The sequence below is a fragment of the Macaca nemestrina genome, chromosome 15, assembly GCF_043159975.1.
Source record: "Macaca nemestrina isolate mMacNem1 chromosome 15, mMacNem.hap1, whole genome shotgun sequence".
Classification (NCBI taxonomy): Eukaryota; Metazoa; Chordata; class Mammalia; order Primates; family Cercopithecidae; genus Macaca; species Macaca nemestrina.
Window position 1 is genome coordinate 12,649,227 of NC_092139.1, and position 21,704 is coordinate 12,670,930.

General features: G+C 47.7%; 1 protein-coding gene and 1 pseudogene across 3 annotated transcripts in view; both read left to right on the forward strand.

The window, feature by feature from the left end:
* LOC105470663 (ZFP64 zinc finger protein) overlaps window positions 1-21,704 on the forward strand; it is a 100,952-nt gene that overhangs the window by 63,773 nt on the left and 15,475 nt on the right. For 2 of the 3 annotated variants that reach the window (XM_011722840.3, XM_011722841.2), the window contains 2 exons: window positions 19,304-19,453; window positions 20,983-21,045. In XM_011722840.3, the coding sequence (XP_011721142.1) occupies window positions 19,304-19,453; window positions 20,983-21,045 (213 nt within the window). Of the gene's footprint in view, window positions 1-12,277; window positions 12,436-19,303; window positions 19,454-20,982; window positions 21,046-21,704 lie in introns of those variants that run through there. The other variant, XM_024789392.2, reaches the window with a different exon arrangement.
* Window positions 5,156-8,826, forward strand: LOC105470719 (endoplasmic reticulum resident protein 29-like; annotated as a pseudogene).

The window sequence follows — 21,704 nt, forward strand, 5'->3', positions numbered from 1 at the left end:
GGCGTGGTGGCTCATACCTGTAATCCCAGCACTTTGGGAGGAAAAGGCAGGAGGAATGCCTAAGCGCAGAAGTTCGAGACCAGCCTGTACAAAAAAAAAAAAAGAAAGAAAGAAAATTAGCCAGACATGGTGGTGCAAGCCTGTAGTCCCAGCTATTTGGGAGGCTGAGGCAGGAGCAATTGAGCCTGGGAGGTCAAGGCTACAGCGAGCAGTGATTGCACCACTGTACTCCAGCCTGGGTGACAGAGCAAGACCCTGTTTCAAAAAAATAATAATAAAGTAAAAAATGTTTGCTTTTTTACAATATTTTTGTAAAAAGTGTCAAACATACAGCAAAGCTGAATTTTTTAGTAAACACTCAATACCACAAAATTGTATCATTCACATGTTACTATTTTGCTTTACCATATGTCTGTCTATTACAGTAAATTTTTCATTGAAAAGTAATACATGCACAGGGTAAAAGAAATTCAGAGATTTCAATGTGATATGCGGTGAAAAATTATTCTCCTTTTCGCACTGAATTTCCAACTCCGCTCCCCAAAAGCAATCACTTGTAGTGGCTTCTTTTGTGCATTTTCAGAAAACTTCTGTCCAGACACAAGCTTATTTTTCTGTTTCAGTTTTTTTCTTCATCCTTTTTAATGGGCTCTTACTCTACATAGTGGCCAATAGTCTGACTTTTTTTTTTTTTTTTTTTTTTACATTTAACAATGTATCTTTTAATCAGAATTCATTTAAGAAAAGTTTACTATCCCAGCACTTTGGGAGGTCGAGGCGGGCGGATCACGAGGTCAGGAGATTGAGACCATCCTGGCTAACACAGTGAAATCCCGTCTCTACTAAAAATACAAAAAATTAGCTGGGTGTGGTGGCAGGCACCTGTAGTCCCAGCTACTTGGGAGGCTGAGGCAGGAGAATGGAGTGAACCCGGGAGGCAGAACTTGCAGTGAGCCGAGATCACGCCACTGCACTCCAGGCTGGGCGACAGAGCGAGACTCCGCCTCAAAAAAAAAAAAAAAAAGAAAAGAAAAGAAAAAAGTTTACTAAGCACCACTGTGTACAAGCTACTTCTCTGTAACAGACATGCCACCCTCTAGGGGCTGGAGATTCAGAAATCACTCATGTCAACTCATGCGAAACCCATTCATTCTTAAAGTGACTTTGAAACCAGGGCTCCAATGCCTATGAGGCCCAGGTACTAACAAAACAGTATGAAGGTATCTGCAATCAAATAATATATGTTAGGCTGGGCGTGGTGGCGCAAGCCTGTAATCCCAGCACTTTGGGAGGCCGAGGCAGGTGGATCACGAGGTCAGGAGATCGAGACCATCCTGGCTAACACGGTGAAACTCCGTCTCCACTAAAAATACAAAAAATTAGCCGCGCGTGGTGGCAGGCGCCTGTAGTCCCAGCTACTCGGGAGGCTGAGGCAGGAGAATGGCATGAACCTGGGAGGTGGAGCTTGCAGTGAGCCGAGATGGCACCACTGCACTCCAGTCTGGGAGACACAGCGAGACTCTGTCTCAAAAAAAAAAAAAAAAGTTATATTTACACTATACTGGAGTCTACTAAGTGTGTAATAGCATTATGTCTTAAAAAATAGTGTACATGCCTTAATTTTAAAATACTTATTGCTAAATAATGCTAGTGACCATCTGAGCCTTCAGTGGGTCATAATCCTTTTGCTGGTGGAGGGTCTTGCCTGGAGGTCAATGGCTGCTGACCGATCAGAGTGGTGGCTGCTGAATGTTGGGGTGGCTGTGCCAATTTCTTAAAATAAGACAACAATGAAGTTTTTCTGCATCAATTAACACTTCCTGTCACAAAAGATTTATCTGTAACATGCAATGCTGTTTGATAGCATTTTAACCACAGTAGAACTTCTTTCAAAATTGGAGTCAGCCTGCTGGGCGCAGTAGCTCACGCCTGTAATCCAGCACTTTCGGAGGCTGAGGTGGGTCACCTGAGGTCAGGAGTTCAAGACCAGCCTGGCCAACATGGTGAAACCCTGTCTCTACTAAAATTACAAAAATTAGTCGGGCGTGGTGGCACATGCCTGTAATCCTAGGTACTTGGGAGGCTGAGGCAGGAGAATCGTCTGAACCTGGGAGGCGGAGGTTGCAGTGAGCCAATATCACACCACCACTGTGCTCCAGCCTGGGCGACAGAGTGAGACTCTGCCTAAAAAAAAAACAAAGAAAATATGTATAGATTGGAGTATGTGTTTAGATCTATGGGCCTTGCTTTTTTTTCTTTAATGCAATATATCTTAGAGATCTAAGCATGCTTATATTCATAAATCTGGCCTGGTATTTCATGATATGGCTAAACCTCAGTTTAATGTAGCCACTTGCCTATTGTTGGACATTGAGGATGGATCTTTCTTCTTTTTTTTTTTTTTTTTGCTACAACAATGACTTGCAACAAACATTCTTGGACATTCTCCCTTGTGTGCCTGTGCAAATGTTTCTCTGGAGGAGAATAGATGGAAAGCAGAATTGATAGATTGGCAGGACATATTTAAAAACGTATTGCCAAATTGCCCTCGAAAGTGGCTATAAACATTCATGCTCTCACTAGTAATGCATTAGAAAACCAATTTCCCTGCACTCTTGCTAACAGATGTTCTGAGTGTTTTTAATTTTTATTGATCCGATAGGTGAAAAGAACAGTGGGAATGAGCTTTACTAGCCATTCCCTTATAATTAGTAACCCCTTCCATGTTTGTTGCCCTGAATCTGCATTTAACAAGATCCCCGGGTGACTCCTCTGTCCATTAAAGTTTGAGAAGCACTGAAATCAGAATATGACTTTTAACAAGGTCCCCAGGTGATCTGTATACATGTTACATTTTGAGACACACTGGCATCAGAATCTGCATTTTAACAAGATCCCCAGGTGACTTCTCTGCACAGTGAGTTTGAAAAATACAGCATAGGCATGGAATAGCTGGCTTACACTCAGCATGTGTGTGTGTTTAATCTTTTCTATCGGGACAGGCGAAAACTAGCATTTCCGTTTATTTGAACTAACATTTCTTTAATCGTAAGTGACCTTGAACATTTTTTTTTCAAATTTTTACATATCATGTTTTTCTTATCTGGGAGCTACCTAGTCCCTGAATCTCCTTAACTTGCTTCAAACATACCAAAATTGGTCTCTTAAAAGAATCTTTGCTGTTGCTCCTCCCTCCCCTGGGAACGCTCTCTCCCTGGTTCCTTCTATGGCTGGCTATTACATTCGTGTTTTAGCTCAAAGGTCACTTATAGCGAAAATCAGGTACCCACCGCTACCACCCAGTCACTCCCGATCATACTACCACAATATTTTGATCATAGCACCTATTGTTCTCCAAAGTGACCTTGTACATTCTCTGGTTACTTCTGTGAATCCCTTCTGGCTCTTGTCTGTCTTTATCACTCTATCTCCAGCACCTAGAACAGAGCCAGGCAATAAAGTGGGCTCAAAGAATTGTTATCGAATGAACTAATGGTGGCTCATGCCTGTAATCGCAGCACTTTGGGAGGCCGAGGCAGGTGGATCACCTGAATTCAGGAGTTCGAGACCAGCCTGGTCAACATAGTAAAACCCTGTCTCTCCTAAAAATGAAAGAAAAAAAAAAATAGCCAGGTATGGTGGCGAGCGCCTTGTAATCTCAGCTACTTGGGAGGCTGGGGCAGAAGAATCGATTGTATCCAGGAAACAGAGTATGCAGTGAGCCGAGATCACACCACTGCACCCTAGCCCGGACACCAGAGTGAGACTTGGTCTCAAAAAAAAAAAAAAAAAAGAATTCCTGACAAGTGTGATGATCAATAAATAAGATTTGTTCCTGTCTAGTTTTTTTTTTTTTTTTTTTTTGAGACAGAGTCTTGCTCTGTTTCCCAGGCTGGAGTACAGGGGCACGTTCTCGGCTCACTGCAAGCTCCACTCCCCGGATTCACTCCATTCTCCTGCCTCAGCCTCCCAAGTAGCTGGTACTACAGGCGCCGCCACCACGCCCGGCTAATTTTTTGTATTTTTAGTAGAGACGGGGTTTCACCATGTTAGCCAGGATGGTCTGGATCTCCTGACTTCGTGATCCACCCACCTCAGCCTCCCAAAGTGCTGGGATTACAGCATGAGCCACCATGCCCGGCCTCCTGTCTAGTTTTACACCCCTTTGGGGAATCATTTGTGCCTGGATAAACATTTATTTGTTCATTCTGGTAGTCACAATAGAGAATGGTAGTATTAACGATACAAGTTTAATGAGGATGCTTAGGAAGGAGAACCCAGCCAGGCATGGTGGCTCGCACTTGTACTCCCAGTACTTTGGGAGGCCGAGGTGGGAGGATCACTTGAGCCCAGGAGTTCAAGACCAGCCTGGGCAACATGGTGAAACACATTCTCTACAAAAAAAAAAAAAAAAAAAATTAGCCTGGGTGTGGTGGCATGTGCCTGTAGTCCCAGCCACTTGGGAGGCTAAGGTAGGAGGATCACTTGAGACCTGGAAGTTGAGGCTGCAGTGAGCCAAGATCACGCCACTGTACTCCAGCCTGGGGAACAGAGAAAGACCCTGTCCCAACAACAACAACAACAACAACAACAAAAAGGTAGGAGAACACAACCAGGGTGCCCACATCCCCAGAGGCCCAGGACAATCAGAAACAACACTGTATTGATACTTTGTTATTATCTCTTTCTCTTTAAAAAGAAGAGTAAGCTTTCCTCATTTAATATGTGGATCGAAACTGTGAAAGCATGGGAATTCTGCAACTCAGAAGAGTGGAATAAGGTCACACGTGCTTGTTTGCTTCAAATCTATTTCCATGTAAAACAGTAACTGTGCCTAGTTAAATGGAATAACCAATTACAGATGAGTGCTACTTTCATAGATAACTATAACTCTCACCCCATTATCATACCAACTGTTAATACTTAGAGTACTACATGTACGTACTACATTTACATACTACATGTCGTTCTGTACCCATTTACATATATAAATTCACTAATCCTCAAGCCACCTTTGGCATTGCCATTTTATTAATGAGAAAAATGGGACACGGAACAGCTTTCTCGAGATCACACAAGTGGGATGTGAACAGAGCCAGAGCGAGGAGCAGGGATTTTTTTTTTTTTTTTAGATGGAGTCTTGCTCTGTTGCCCAGGCTGGAGTGCAGTGGCTCAATTTTGGCTCACTGCAACCTCTGCCTCTTGGGTTCAAGTGATTCTCATGCCTCAGCCTCCTGAGTAGCTGAATTACAGGTGCTCGCCACCATGCCCAGCTAATTTCTTGTATTTTTAGTAGAGATGGGGTTTCACCAGGTTGTCCAGGCTGGTCTCAAACTTCTGACCTCAAGTGATGCACCCTCCTCGGCCTCACAAAGTGCTGGGATTACAGGTGTGAGCCACCGTGCCTAGCCAGAGCCAGGATTCTAACGCAGGCTGGCTCCAGAATGTGCCCTTAGTTACTACATTATCCTGCCTCTGGAATCTTTATGTTTGTAAAGAGAGGTAGAGTGGCTACGAGAATCTGTTGTATAATTCAGAAGTATGCTGTTTATCTCTTGGCAAAATACTTAAGCATTGTGAGAATTACCGATATTCTCCATTTTTCTTCTACAAAGCGATAATGTTTGAAAATTTATTAACTTTCTGTGTGAACAAAGGCGATTACCTAACAACTATTTAAAAAAAAAAAAATCTGCAGGCTGGGCAAGGTGGCTCACGCCTGTAATCCCAGCACTTTGGGAGGCCGAGGCAGGCGGATCACCTGAGGTTGGGAGTTCAAGACCAGCCTGACCAACATGGGGAAACCCATCTCTACTAAAAATACAAAATTAGCCTGGCGTGGTGGCACATTCCCGTAATCCCAGCTACTCAGGAGGCTGAGGCAGGAGAATCGCTTGAGCCCAGGAGGCGGAGGTTGCGATGAGCCAAGATCGCACCATTGCACTCCAGCCTGGGCGACAGAGCGAGACTCCGTCTCAAAAAAAAAAAAAAAAAAAAAATTGACGGCTGACTTGGGCCGTTCTCCACTACAGTTTCCCCACCTCCCGGTTGCGGAACCCAGCGATATGGCTGCTGCCGTGCCCCACTCCGCGTCTCTCTCCCCCCACTGCTTCCCCTTCTCCTGGGCTTCCTGCTCCTCTCCGTCCGCATGGCGGCAGCGGCCTGCACACCAAGGGTGCCCTTTCCCTGGATACGGTCACTTTCTACAAGGTCATTTCCAAAAGCTGATTCGTCTTGGTGAAGTTCGACACCCAGTACCGCTATGGTGAGAAGCAGGATGAGTTCAGGCATCTTCCTGGAAACTTGGATTCCAGCGATGATCTCTTGGTGGCAGAGACGGGGATCTCAGATTATGGTGACAAGCTGAACATGGAGCTGAGTGAGACATACAAGCTGCACAAGGAGAGCTACCCGGTCTTCTACCTCTTCTGGGAGGAGGACTTTGAGAACCCAGTCCCATGTACCGGGGCAGTTAAGGTTGGAGCCATCCAGCGCTGGCTGAAGGGGAAATGCGTCTATCTAGGGATGCCTGGTGGCCTGGTGGCCTGGTGGCCTGGTGGTCTGCCTGCGTACGACGCCCTGGCTGGGGAGTTCGTCAGGGCCTCTGGAGTGGGGGCCCGCCAGGCCCTCTTGAAACAAGGGCAGGACCACCTCTCAAGTGTGAGGGAGACTGAGAAGAACTGGGCCAAGGCCGGGCGCGGTGGCTCAAGCCTGTAATCCCAGCACTTTGGGAGGCCGAGACGGGCGGATCACGAGGTCAGGAGATCGAGACCATCCTGGCTAACACGGTGAAACCCCGTCTCTACTAAAAAATACAAAAAAAAACTAGCCGGGCGCGGTGGCGGGGGCCTGTAGTCCCAGCTACTTGGGAGGCTGAGGCAGGAGAATGGCGTGAACCCGGGAGGCGGAGCTTGCAGTGAGCACTCCAGCCTGGGCGGCAGAGCGAGACTCCGTCTCAAAAAAAAAAAAAAAAGAAAAAAAAGAAAAAAGAACTGGGCCAAGCAACACCTGAAGATCATAGGGAAAATCTTAGACCTAGGGGAGGACTTCCCAGCATCAGAGATGACATGGATCGCCAGGCTGATTGAGAAGAACGAGTTGAGTGACCGGAAGAAGGAGGAGTTCCAGAAGAGCTTCAACATCCTAACTGCCTTCCAGAAGAAGTGGGCTGAGAAAGAGGAGCTGTAAAAAGGCTCTCTGTGGTTTTCCAGGGTTTGGTAGGGGTGGGGAGGGAAGAGTTAACCTGCTGGCTGTGAGTCCTTTGTGGAATAGAAGGGGGTGGTGGGAAAAGTGGTACTAACCCACGATTCTGAACCCTGAGTATGCCTGGACATTGATGCTGATGTGGCCATGCTTGGGATGTCTCTAGCTGATCTGGGGATAGCTGGAGCACTTACTCAGGTGGCTGATGAAATAACCCCTCACAAGGAACTGGTGCTATAGAGAAGAGTTAGGAGTATACGGCCCAGATCTTTGACAGGTGTAATTCTGGTTCAATTAAAGTTTCAGTGTTTTGTTTAAGTGGGGGGAAAAAAAAAATCAGGACAAAGGCAATATATGAAGAAGAGGAAGTAACTAGTTTTCAACAGAAACATCCTATGGAGAAAGTACTTTTAAATGCATGTTTGGTCATGATTCCCTTGTTATGTGATATTGTTGCTGAAAACAATGAAAAGTCACCTATGAGAACCTCAATCTATGTGTTTAAACTTAACAACAGGTTTTTTTGTTTGTTTGTTTTAGGCGGAGTTTCGCTCTGTCGCCCAGGCTGGAGTGCAGTGGCACAGTCTTGGCTCCCTGCAACCTCCGCCTCCTGGGTTCAAGTGATTCTCCAGCCTCAGCCTCCCATGTAGCTGGGATTACAGGCACGTGCCACCACACCCAGCTAATTTTTGTTATTTTTAGTAGAGATGGGGTTTTGACATGTTGGCCAAGCTGGTCTCGAACTCGTGACCTCAGGTGATCCACCTGCCTTGGCCTCCCAAATGCTGGATTACAGGCATAAGCCGCTGCACTCAGCCAGCAAACAGATTTTTCCAGCCTGTTTAAACATCTTTTAAAAAAAGAGCTTCCCTGGGTTTGAAATCCATTTGTTCCAGGTACAATATAGTGATGTGTCTTCTTCACTTTAATTTGCAGAAGCTCCTGGTTATGAGGGAAGATGAAAATTTACTAGCTGGATTTCAACAGAATAGTCAACCTGTGTAATTGGCAAATGGGACTGAAAGAGGAGAATCATGACTGATTATGCATAGCCAATGATACTTTGCTTTCATTTGCATCTGTAGACCCTGTAAGATTTTTTATTTTCAGATATTTAATTTTGAGCCTTGAAATAAAGCCATTAAAACCAAAACCAAACATGGTGGCCCAGCACAGTGGCTCATGCCTGTAATCCCAACACTTTGGGAGGCCAAGGCAGATGGATTGCTTGAGGCCAGGAGTTTGAGACCAGCCTGGCCAACATGGTGAAAGCCCATCTCTACTAAAAGTACAAGAAATTAGTCAGGCGTCATGGTGGACATCTGTAATCCCAGCTACTTGGGAAGCTAAGCAAGGAGAATTGCTTAAACCCGGGAAGTGGAGGTTACAGTGAGCTGAGATCGTGCCATTGCACTCCAGCCTGGGCAACAAGAGTGAAACTTCGGCTGGGCACGGTGGCTCACACCTGTAATCCCAGCACTTTGGGAGGCCCAGACGGGCGGATCACGAGGTCGGGAGATCGAGCCCATCCTGGCGAACACGGTGAAACCCCGTCTCTACTAAAAATACAAAACAATTAGCCGGGCATGGTGGCGGGTGCCTGTAGTCCCAGCTACTCGGGAGGCTGAGGCAGGAGAATGGCGTGAACCCAGGAGGCGGAGCTTGCAGTGAGCAGAGATCGTGCCACGGCACTCCAGCCTGGGCGACAGAGCTAGACTCCATCTCAAAAAAAAAAAAAAGAGTGAAACTTCGTCTCAAAAAAACAAAACAAAACAAAACAAAAAAAACACAAAACCTTAATTTAGGACTAGAACTCTGATTGGATGTTTTGCAAAAGAGTAAAAACAATTTTTTTTCAAAAATAAGACTATCAGTTGTCGTTATATTTGTGGAACACATTTACAATTTTCAGTTTGCTTTTGGTTGTAAGTATACCGACATGGAAAATGCAAGTCAAGACTATACTGAGACCCCATTTTATGTCAATATAGTTGGCAAAAATCAAGACATTTTATAATCCTGAGTGTGAGAAAGAATGGGCTTCACATTTTGGGTATTTTGTTTGTTTTCAAGACAGGTTCTTACTCTGTTGCCCAGGCTGGAGTGCAGTGGCACAAACATAGCCCACTGCCTCAGCCTCCAAGGCTCAGCGTCCTCCTGCCTCAGTTTCCAGAGTAGCTGGGACCACAGATGTGTGTCACCCACCCAGCTGATTTTTGTATATTTTTTATAGAGACAGAGTTTTGCCATGTCACCCAGGCTGGTCTCAAACTCCTGAGCTCAAGTGATCCACCAACCTCAACTTTCCAAAGTTCTAGAACTACAGGCATGAGCCATTGAGCCTGACCTATGTTATTTCTTATACCTTGCTGGGGAAGTAGAAGTTAATACAATCATTTTGGCATTATCTCTTATACTACCCCAAGGTATATATTCACTCATGAGAAACTCTGACACTTTTTAGAAAGATCAAAGCAGCACTGTTCACAATGGCAAAGACCTGGCAAAGGCCCATGTGCCCATCAACAGGAGAGTAGGTGAAGAAACTGGCATTTTCACACAGTGGAATATTTACAGAGCAGTCAAAATCAATTAAACAATGACAGCAATTTGGATGATCTTAGCAAAATAATATTAAGTGAAAAAAAGTTATTCTTGGAAGATTATATACCCTTTTATATTCTTTAAATATTAAAATTGTATTTTTTTAAGGAATAAATGTAGGTACAATAAAACGTGCTAAAGAGAAAAAGCAAATGAATGAGATCTGTAGGAGTCAGGCTGATGGTTATTCAGTTGTAGGGCAGAGGAGAGGGGACATCAGGAGGCCATATAAAGAGAGATGTAGGTTGTGGTTAAGGTCCTACTTCGGGGCAGTAGGTTCCCTGGTACTTATTATGTCATAATAAACAGGGTGCAAGCAAGCAGCCTAAAAAATGTAGGCAGGTGTACAAGTGTAGGCTAACAATAGGGCAGTAATAATGCCTCATGTACCAATGATTGATTGTGTACACCTGAGGTGAAATAACAACAAAGCAATACAAACACACGTACACACCTCAAGCAGTATAAGGGGGTATCAGATGTCTCCCATATCCCTCACACACCCCTCTTCAACTTCCCCAGAGGCAACCACTGTTTATCTAGTCTTCTCAAAAGGAGACATGATAAACATGAGTGTGTGTGTGCGCATATACATTATATATATATTTTTTTTTCTTTTTTCTTTTTTTTGAGATGGAGTCTCACTCTGTTACCCAGGCTGGAGTGCAGTGGTGCGATCTCGGCTCCACCTCTGGGTTCAAGTGATTCTCCTGCCTCAGCTTCCCCAGGAGCTGGGATTACAGGCGTCCACCACCACGCCCAGCTAATTTTTTGTATTTTTAGTAGAGACAAGGTTTAATCATGTTGACCAGGCTGGTCTAGAACTCCTGACCTCATGTGATCCGCCCACCTCAGCCTCCCAAAGTGCTGGAATTACAGGCATGAGCCACCACACCCGGCCACGTGTATGTATTTTCAAATGTCTTTACAGATACGTGTAACTACACATACATCCCAAAGAAGACTTGAAGCGTTGTTTTTTTAAAAAAGTTTAAGTCTCGGAAATGGAACCTGACATGACTTCACCCGGCATTACACAAATATCCCTAAGTCGATTCACAACCTGAAAATCAAAGGGAAGTTTGAGGAAAACAGGTCAGCGTTTAAGAAATGGAAACAAGCAAAAAATGCTGTTCTCGCAGGCCCTGCCCCGGGGTTCGCCAACGTTCACCTCATAGAAGGCTCATTACAGATGCTGCTAACCCCCCAGGACTGGGACCCCGTAAAACTCATACGCTGCGCTGTTAAAAATACCGATTCTCAGGCCCCGCCCCAAAAACTCGGAGCAGAGCCTGGCTGGGTCTTTTTGAAACAAGGGCCCCCACGTGATTCTCAGGTTCGGGCAAGCTTGGGGCACAACCCTGTCTTAAGTAACTCCCCAATTTGAAGAAAGTAAACACCTGGCGTACGTAGGTGGCTTTCTTACTCCCCGTTGGATATCCTTTACGCGGCGCAAGGAGGGGTCTCCCTCGGGTCTCATCGAGGTCCCAGCCAGTCTGAGCACGAACGCTAATTAGCTCAACCCCCCGAGGACCACGCCTCCGTCACCTGCCGGGTGGGGCCAGCGTCGGGTTGGCCCCAAAAGCCCTCCTGTGTGGTCCAAGACCCAGTGCGCCCGAGTCACGGGGCGGGAGCGGGCGCGTGCTGTATAAAAACACACATTCCTGGCCTCGGCCACCTGAATCCAGAACTTTCGGAATCTGCATTTTTAACCCCGTCCTCCAGGAACATGTTCTCCCTGCAGTTGGAGGGACACACCAGAGTGTCTCCAACTCTTTTAAAATTTAAATTTGGGTATGCAGCCAGGGTTGAGAGCCAGGAGTGGAGGTCGTGCTTCTCAGCTTGGATGCACATCAGAATAACCTGTGTGTGTGATGGGGGTGGTGAGGGAGGGAGACGGCTTTTAAAAAATATATATCCCAATGCCCAGGTCCCAGCCCAGACCAATTAAGTCCGAATCTAAAAGCGCAGCCTGTGCAGCGCTGCAGCCACAGCCTCACCTGGGAGCTTGTTAGAAATACAGGAGCTCAGGCCCCACCCCAGACTCACTGAGTCAGAATCTGCATTTTAACGAGATCCCCAGTGACTCGTGCGCACATTAAAGTTGGAGGAGAGCTGTGCTTCTGAAATTTTAATGGGCCAACGAATCACCTGGGGATCTCGTTAAAATGCAGACACGGTTTCTCAAACTTTAATGTGCATGCGAATCACCTGGGGATCTTGTTAAAATGCAGATTCTGATTCAGCGGGTCTGGGGTAGAGCCCGAGAGTCTGCATTTCTAACGAGCTCCCAGGTGGCGCGGGCTGCCAGGGCGCGAACCACAAGTTCACCGGACTCCTGGGGTCTTGGCTCCAGGCCAATCAGCCGTCAGGACTCTTGATAAATCGCCCTGCTCGGCTGATGAGCAGAATTGCCGGGACATGCGCGTTCCAGCCGAAGGGGGGTAATTTCCGAACTCCGGGAATTCGTTGTGTGAAGTAGGCCACTCCTAGGGACGCGCGGGGAGCCCCGTCCTCGCGCCATGTCGCGGCGCAAGCAGGCCAAGCCCCAGCACCTCAACTCCGAGGAGCCTTGCCCTGCGCGCCGGGAATGTGCGGAGGTGGCCCCGCAGGTGGCGGGGGAGCCGGGTGAGTAGCGCTGCTGGAGCCCCGCCCGGGGGGCTGGGGGCTGGTGCCCAGAGGTTCTCTGGACCCGCGCGGGTACGAGGACCGGGCAGGGGGCCTGAAAGGGCGGGCGAAGCGTCCGGCGCAGAGTCCAGGGACTCGGACCTGGGCGTCCCCGAGCCCCGCCTTTGTAAATTACATCCTCCTGGAGTCAACCGGTCCCCTTCCCCGCCTGAATTCCTCTAGCCACTCCTCTCAAGAGCTAGTCAACGAGTTTGCCTCCCAAACACGCTGGAAGGATGCTCAGAGGACCACTCAGAGGCTGTTTTCGGGGTCCCCGGCCCCCTTGGCACTAGGCTTCGGCCGCGCGCCTGGAAGGTGGCTCCTTGCCCTGGGGTTACGGTTCAAATGCGTTGTCCAGGGAAGGCCTCACCGAGAAGTGGACGTTCGAGCGAAGACCAGAAGGATGGGAGGGAGCGAGCCGTGCAGGTACCCGGGGGAAGAGCATTCCAGGCCGAGGGAACGCAAGCGTAGGGGCCCAGGGCGTCAGCGCTGCTGTAGCCGGAGAGGTCACTGGAGGCCGGAGAGGTGATGGGGGCAGGCGGTGGGGGGTGGGGGGCGGCCATGAGCCCCGGTAAGAGCTCTGCATTTTATCTGAGCGAAGTGGGAGCCGTGGTGGGGATAGAGCAGTGATACTGTCTCACTTAACAGGCGGCCCCCACACCCCCTCCTCGGCTGCCACGTGGACACAGGATGTAGCAAGGAGATCCTCGGCTACCCTAAGCCCCCTGGGCAGCATTTTTCGTCCGGGGATCCTCCGCTTCAGAAGAGCCTACGGGAGGGGACCTTTTCTCGCTCGCCGAATTCCTCCCGCACATTAGGGACCCCCTCGCCCCTGCCCGTTCCCCGCCTCCATTGGAATCTCGGGGGTGGGGCTGGGGAATCTGCATTTCTAAGGCGCTTCCCTTTTTGCTTATTTTGAGCTTAGATTAAGAGATTGCAGGTTCCTACTTTCTCCTCGGCTCCCAGCTCCCCGTGGTTAGCCGATACCTTTCCCTTAAGAGGGTGAGGAAAGGAGTTGTAACTGGACTTCCTCTTCTCCCCCGCTCTTTCCTGGCGCGGAAAGGAGGATGTCGGGTTCCCTCTCCGGGGAGGCTCACCCCTCCAGAGACGCAGGCTTTCCAACTTCCGCGTCAACTTCCACTACAGTCGGTCTGGTGGGCTTTGACCACACCTTCCCGAGGAGGTGGTGGAGGGGAGTAGTTTAATGAAGGCTCTACTAAACTAATAACTTGTATGTTAAAATAGTTTGTCCGGGTGGAGCTACCATAACCAGAATAGTATAACCACCCTTGTGCCCAAGGCCTGGGACGGAGATAGGCAGGTGAGACTTACAGCATCCGCCCCCTTGGGGGGAGGGGCGGGGCTCTTGCTGATCTCTGCGCCTAGGGGAAGCTGGGGAGGTACTGGGGATGCTGAGTCTTTGTGGGAGGTGTTAATAGAAGAGTTGCTGAATAACCCCAGGCTGGGGTTGAAAGCCAGTTCACTGAGCTACTTTGGATTCCTGCAGCAGGCGCTGCGACGCGCCTTCTGGAGCCGCACCCAGTGTTTCGGGCATGGGGAGGGTGTTGTGCGTCCTGGAGTAGAGGTGCCTTCTGTGGGAGCAGGACGCAGACTCTGCCGGCCCAGTAGTGTGTCTCAACCCCAGCCACCACTTCGGAGAAAAAGCCGTCTTCCAGCTGACTTTTTATCCTAGCATCTTTGGTCTGTGACACTGGCAAGGGGGTACATTTTTTACTAAGGTTGGGTCACTCTGAATTTGCAAGTGTCTTTGCAACTCAAGTAGCTTTTGGAGGAAAATAAAATGGAAAGTAACTAGTAGACTTCCTGTCCCACCAGTAAAATGACGGAGGGGCCAGAGGAACCTTTACTGAGGGAACATCATCCGTTTCCCCAGGGGTTAAAACCCTCGCGGTGCTCACCTGGTTTCTAATTGTCAAATGTGGCCTACCCCCACTTCCAGAGGCCGAGGGCCTCCCCCCGCTGCACCTTTCCCAGGAGAGTGGGCTTCGGCCCTTCCTTGGTTTCCTGGATGTCTAAACGTAAAAATCTGAGGCTCCTCACACCTCATCAGAGGCTCTATCTGGGTCATCCTTTAACCCACCTCTTATTTTCTAGTTTCCATTGAAAACACGCGTTTTTCTCTGAGAATCTGGTAGAATCTTATGTGTGTATTATCAGTGAATAACACTAATAGCATTTATACAGTATTGACTAACACACGAGGTTCTCATATATATACTAAAGAACTTCATCTAAGCTAATGAGATGGCCATAATACCCATTTCACAGATGTGGAAACTGAGGAACAGGGAAGTTGAGTATCTTATCCAGGGGGACACAGCTGATAAGTGGTAAAACTTGAAACTTACTGGTTTCCCAGTCTATTCCCCAAACCACGGTGTTATACAGTACCTCACTTAGATTTGTTTCCAGTGTTGCTTGACTTCTGTGGAATTAGAGTTTCATGGTTTTCTCTTCTCCTATGTGAGTTGCTAAGCAATGAGGCTTTGTGTCTTCCCCTGAGGGCCATAGGATGGGTTGCAGATCTGGCAAGTGTGGGTTCCAATGAGCTGAAAACTTCCAGTCCTGCAGCCTTTAGCATCTGAGCCAGTTTCTTGCTCACAGAGTAAGAGTCTCAAAAGTATGGTTCCGGCCGGGCGCGGTGGCTCAAGCCTGTAATCCAGCACTTTGGGAGGCCGAGACGGGCGGATCACGAGGTCAGGAGATCGAGACCATCCTGGCTGACACAGTGAAACCCCGTCTCTACTAAAAAAAAAAAAAAAAACTTAGCCGGACGAGGTGGTGGGCGCCTGTAGTCCCAGCTACTCGGGAGGCTGAGGCAGGAGAATGGCGTGAACCCGGGAGGCGGAGCTTGCAGTGAGCCGAGATCCGGCCACTGCACTCCAGCCTGGGCGACAGAGGGAGACTCCGTCTCAAAAAAAAAAAAAAAAAAGTATGGTTCCCAGACCAGCATCGGCATCAATTGGGAACTTGTTAGAAGCGAAAAATCACTGGCTCCACCCCATACCTACTTAATCAGGAACTCCGGAGGGGGAGCCTATGCCACCTGTGTTGTAAGCAGCCTTCTAGGCAATTCTGATACACGCTCATGTCTGAGAACCACTGGCTGTGAGCTGTGCTTCTCAAATCGTAATGTGTTGTGCTCCAGAGTCACCTGGGGATCTGGCTAAAGTGTGGATTGGTTCTGTAGGCCTGAGACTCTGCTGCTTTTTTTTTTTTTTTTTTTTTTTTTTTTTTTTTTGAGATGGAGTCTCACTCACCAGGCTGGAGTGCAACGGCACGATCTGGGCTCACTGTAATCTCTGCCTCCCAGGTTCAAGCGATTCTTCTACCTCAGTCTCCTGAGTAGCTGGGATTACAGGCACACGCCACCACACCTGGCTAATTTTTTTTTTTTTTTTTTTTTTTTTTTTTTAGTAGAGACGGGTTTCACTGTGTTAGCCAGGATAGTTTTGATATCCTTACCTCGTGATCTGCCCGCCTTGGCCTCCCAAAGTGCTAGAGGATTACAGGTGTGAGCCACTGCACCCGGCCGAGACTCTGCATTTTTAACAAGCTCTCAGGTGATGCTGGTGCTCTAGGAACCGCCCTTTGAGTAGCAAGGACTTGCAAGTAATACAGCAGAATCCTCTGGCAAGTGCTTCAAAAATGCAAGTCCCTGAGGCCAGGTGTGGTGGCTCATGTCTAATCCCAGCACTTTCGGTGGTTAAGGTGGGCGGATTGCTTGAGCTCTAGCAATCTAGCTCTAGATTGTTTGAGACTAGCATGGACAATGTGGCAAAACCCTGTCTCTACAAAAAAAAATAACAAAAACTAGCCAGGTGTGGTGGTGCATGCCTGTGGTCCCAGCTACTCGGGAGGCTGAGGTAGGAGGATGGCTTGAGCCTGGAAGGTGGAGGTTGCAGTGAGCCATGTTGGTGCCACTGTACTCCAGCCTGGGTGACAGCAAGACCGTGTCTCAAAAATCGCAAGTCCTTGGAATCACAAATCCCTACTTGATCCACACTACCACCCTCTGCCTGCCCTAAGTTTTCAGTGACTATAGGGTAAGGCCTGGGAAACTACATTGAACCCATGATCTAGTTGATAGTGACAGTATCAGAATTACACTTGGAAGAAACATTGGGAGTAGGACTAATGCAGACTTTCTCAACCCCAGCCCTATTGACCTTTGGGACTGCATCATTTCCTTGTGGGGGCTGTCCTGCACACTATAGGATGTCTAGCAGCATCCCTGGCCTTCACCCACTAGATGCCATTCTCACGCATGCATGCAAACAGAAACATTGACAATTGAAAATGTTCCCAGGCATTGCTGAGTGTCCTTTGGTGGTAGAATGGTCCCCAGTTGAGAGCCACTGGACAAGATCACTTGTTAAGGGGCTTCGAGCACAACTGCTAGGATGTGAAATCTGTAGTCCTCACTTGTGACATCTGAAGCCACATAATTGCATTTACTCAGACTGAGCACTGTACTGACAGCTTATATTTTTTCATCTTGTTTAACTCTGCAGCTCTGAGGCATGTATGTTGTCTCCTTTTGCAAATGAGTAAACTGAAGCTCAGGTTAAGTAGCTCTCCAGTAGCACAGCACATGGCTGAGCAAACCCTCTGCCTAAGACCGAGGCCCTCACCACTGTGCCGTACAGCTTCTCATGCTAAGATTCCTTTACCCCCGCAAATCCTCCAATAAAAGTGAAATCCGCCTCTTATAATAACCTTGGAACAGAGAAAGTCCCAGATCTTGGCCTATAATTCATAAGCTAGTCAATCTTTTAAGACTTTAGATGGCTGCACACAGTGGCTCATGACTATAGTCCCAGTACTTTGGGAGGCTGAGGTGGGGGATCACTTGAGGTCAGGAGTTCGAGACCAACTTGGCCAACATGGTGAAACCCTGTCTCTAGGCCGGGCGCGGTGGCTCAAGCCTGTAATCCCAGCACTTTGGGAGGCCGAGACGGGTGGATCACGAGGTCAGGAGATCGAGACCATCCTGGCTAACATGGTGAAACCCCGTCTCTACTAAAAAATATACAAAAAACTAGCCGGGCGAGGTGGCGGGCGCCTGTAGTCCCAGCTACTCGGGAGGCTGAGGCAGGAGAATGGCGTAAACCCGGGAGGCGGAGCTTGCAGTGAGCTGAGATCTGGCCACTGCACCCCAGCCTGGGCGACAAAGCGAGACTCTGTCTCAAAAAAAAAAAAAAAAAAAAAACCCTGTCTCTACTAAAAATACAAAAATTAGGCAGGCGTGGTAGTGCACGCCTGTAATCCCAGCTACCTGGGAGTCTGACACAGGAGAATTGCTTGAACCCAGGAAGCAGAGGTTGCAGTGAGCTGAGATCGTGACACTGCATTCCAGTCTGGGTCACGGAGTGAGGCTCCGTTTCAAAAACAAAACTTCAGACCTTGAGAGGACCTTTTTTCCTTTTAGATTTAAGTCTATTTTGAGATATTTCAGAATCTTCTAGGAGTATTTAATCTTTGCTATAGGAATTTTAAAACCTACATATTAGATTGAAACATGAAATTATTTGACCGTCTTGGCTAACAAAAATGGCGATTTCACATAGTTCAACCTTCCTAAAAATAGAATAATATAGTGAATTCTCACCTACTGATCCACTTCAACCATTAATTACATGTGGCCAATCTCATTTCTCCTTACGCCAGCTCTCCTCCTGCCCTGGATTATTTTTGACGAAAAACTTACACATCATACAACTTGTAAATGTTTCAACATTCATCCTTAGACTATGGGGAATGCTTTTTAAGCTCTAATTCCATTTTCACACCAAAGTATAAAGCACTTGTAGCAAAACTCCAGCAAGTGAGCACACGTCTTACTATCTCAAACAGCTTTTCCAGTGTACTCTAATCAGGAGTCACAGTGTTTTCGACCATCTCAAGTCTCTCAGTCTTTGGTTTTTCTCCTCTTCCATCTTCTTTCAAGTTATTTGTTGAAACAACTGTTTTATCCTGGAGATCAGTGATGTGTGGCCTGTGACCTTTTGCTGAACTGAGGCAAAACAAATCAGAAATCCAGAGTAAGCATCTTAAAAACAAAAGTTTGATATTGCCATGTCATCCAGCTTTTTGCTGTAGGTAACGATGTTTGGGCTGTTTTCGTCTTATTCCACTCTTTCCTAATTTGTGTTTATTATATTTTACAGAAATACCAGCCTGGGATGGATTAGAAATTGTTTGGAAAAAAACTAGTCTTCACACCATTTAAGAAGTACTCATATATTACTTTTTTTAGTTTGGATTTTGCCAGTTTCCCTGTTACGTGACAGTGTCCTGTCCCCTGTACTTCTTGGAAACTGTGGTAAGGGGAGGAGGACTTTTGCAAGACAGAGCATACGTGGCTTTTTTTTTTCTCCCCCTTTTACTTAAGACAGAGTCTTGCTCTGTTGCCCAGGATGAAGTGCAGTGGCACGATCTGGGCTCACTGCAACCTCTGCCTCCCAGGTTCCAGTGATTCTCCTGCCTCAGCCTCTCGAGTAGCTAGGACTACAGGCACACACCACCACGCCTGGCTAATTTCTGTATTTTTAGTAGAGACAGGGTTTCACCATATTGGCTAGGCTGGTCTTGAACTCCTGAGCTCGTGATCCACCACCTCGGCCCCCCAAAGTGCTGGGATTACAGGCATGAGCCACCGTGCCTGGGCACATGGCTTTCATTTTTGTTTTTAATTATTTCTGGAAAGGTGAAGGAAGGTGAAATAAACTTAAACCTATTGTATTCTAAGACTTAGCATGGTGGTTATAACTGAAAAACTAAGCAAAACCTTATGCCTCAATTTCAGCTTCAGAGCTTGATAACGATGTTCCAAAAGCAGCCTGCCTCTCAACTGAAAGCAGTGACACTCAGAAGACCCCTGTCATCACTCTTCCCTCAGAGGCAAGGGAGCAAATGGCCACCCTTGGAGAGAGGACATTCAACTGTTGCTACCCAGGTAAGAATAAAACCCAGCATTCTGAGCCAAGTGCTGATATGCAAGCCCTGCGTGAATCCCCGAGCTGCCTGCTCGTGTTACTCTTGCATGCTGATAACTTGTGAGCATCTACATCAGCACACACAGCCTTCCCTGTGGGGCCTAAGAGTCCTGTAGCATCCAGAGCTCAGCATGGGACTCGCCAGAACATTGGATTCGTAGGAGCTTCCATCCTGAGGTTATACATATACAGACACTTTTTTTTTTTTTTTTTTTTTTTTTTTTTGAGACGGAGTCTCGCTCTCTTGCCCGGGCTGGAGTGCAGTGGCGAGATCTCAGCTCACTGCAAGCTCCGCCTCCTGGGTTCATGCCATTCTCCTGCCTCAGCCTCCCGAGCAGCTGGGACTACAGGCGCCCGCCACCACGCCCGGCTAGTTTTTTGTATTTTTTAGTAGAGATGGGGTTTCACCGTGTTAGACAGGATGGTCTCGATCTCCTGACCTCGTGATCCGCCCGTCTCGGCCTCCCAAAGTGCTGGGATTACAGGCTTGGGCCACCGCGCCTGGCAACTGTTTTTTTTTTTTTTTTTTTTTTTGAGACAGTTTCACTCTCGCTGCCCAGGCTGGAGTGCAATGGCGCGATCTCGGCTCACCGTAACCTTCGCCTCTCGGGTTCTGTCAATTCTCCTGGCTCAGACTCTCAAGACAAGGTCTTGCTCTGTTAAGGCTGGAGTATAGTGGTGTGATCATAATTCACTGCGGCCTCCAACTCACTGGATGCATGTGATCTTCCCTCATCGGTCCCCTGAGTAGTTGGGACTACGGCATGCACCACCACGTCTGGCTAAGTTTTTTGTTTTAAAAGTTATGTGCCTCTGAAGCTGTATTCGAGAAATAAACCAGATTACGTTTAAGCCACTGAGAGTGGTTTCTGAAAGAACAAACCAATATCCTCCCTCAAACACACAAGTATAGGATTTGTACTATAGACTAAGGGTTGGCAAAGTGTTTTGTAAAGGACTAGGTGCTATTTTAGGGAGGACGGGCCTGGTGGCTCATGCCTGTAGTCCCAGCATCTTAGGAGGGGATGGGGGTCTCTCTATGTTACCCAGGCTGGTCTCAAACTTCTGGCCTCCAGTGATCCTCCCACCTTGGTCTCCCAAGCTTGGGGATGGCAGGCATGAGCCACCACACTCAACTGAGGTTCTCTTTTAAGAATTGTATTTTTCAGGCCAGGCATGGTGGCTCACTCCTATAATCCCAGCACTTTGGAAGGCTGGGGCAGGCAGATCACCTGAGGTCAGGAGTTCGAGACCAGCCTGGCCAACATGGTGAAACCCCATCTCTACCAAAAATTCTAAAATGAGCCGGGCGTGGAGGCAGGTGCCTATAATCCCAGCTACTCGGGAGGCTGAAGCAGGAGAATTGCTTGAACCCAGGAGGCGGAGGTTGCAGTAAGCCGAGATCGTGCCACTGCACTCCGGCCTGAGCAACAGAGTACGGCTCCATCTCAAAAAAAAAAAAAAAAAAAATTGTATTTTTGTTTTGTAGGTTGCCACTTCAAAACTGTGCATGGCATGAAAGACTTGGACCGCCATCTCAGAATCCATACGGGTAGGTATCCACTCTGTTCAACAGCTCAGTAAGAAGATAGGAAGTGAATGTGAATTAAGCGCTAGGGACACAGTAATGAACAGGACGGTCTCTGCCTCATCTGCCTCGTGAAACTCAGTCTAGTAGGGTGGGCTTGGGAGAAGGAACAAAGGGGTATGAGATGAAGATGAAGAGGTTGCCAGGATGAGCTACACAGAGGCCTGTGGCTATAGTAATCTTAGAAGAGGAATAAAGTAGCTTCTTAAAGGTGCTTTCTTTTAGGGCAGCGAGCGCTGAGAAGACAAATAAGATGTGCTGAAGCAAAGGAGTGCCATGATCTATACCAGGGGTCTACAAACTGCAGCCCATGGGCAACTTCAGCCTGTTGGCATGCTCGTTTGTTTACCTATTGTTTGTAGCTTTCTGGCCTTACAAGGGGGTAGTTGCTACAGGGACTGTAGGGTGCACAAAGCCTTAAATACTTTTTTTTTTTTTTTTTTTTTGAGACAGAGTCCCACTCTGTCACCCAGGCTGGAGTGTACTGGCACAATCTCAGCTCACTGCAACCCCCGCCTCCCAGGTTCAAGTGATTCTCCTGCCTCAGCCTTTTGAAATAGCTGGGATTACAGGTGCCTGCCACCATGCCCGGCTAATTTTTCTATTTTTAGTAGAGACGGAGT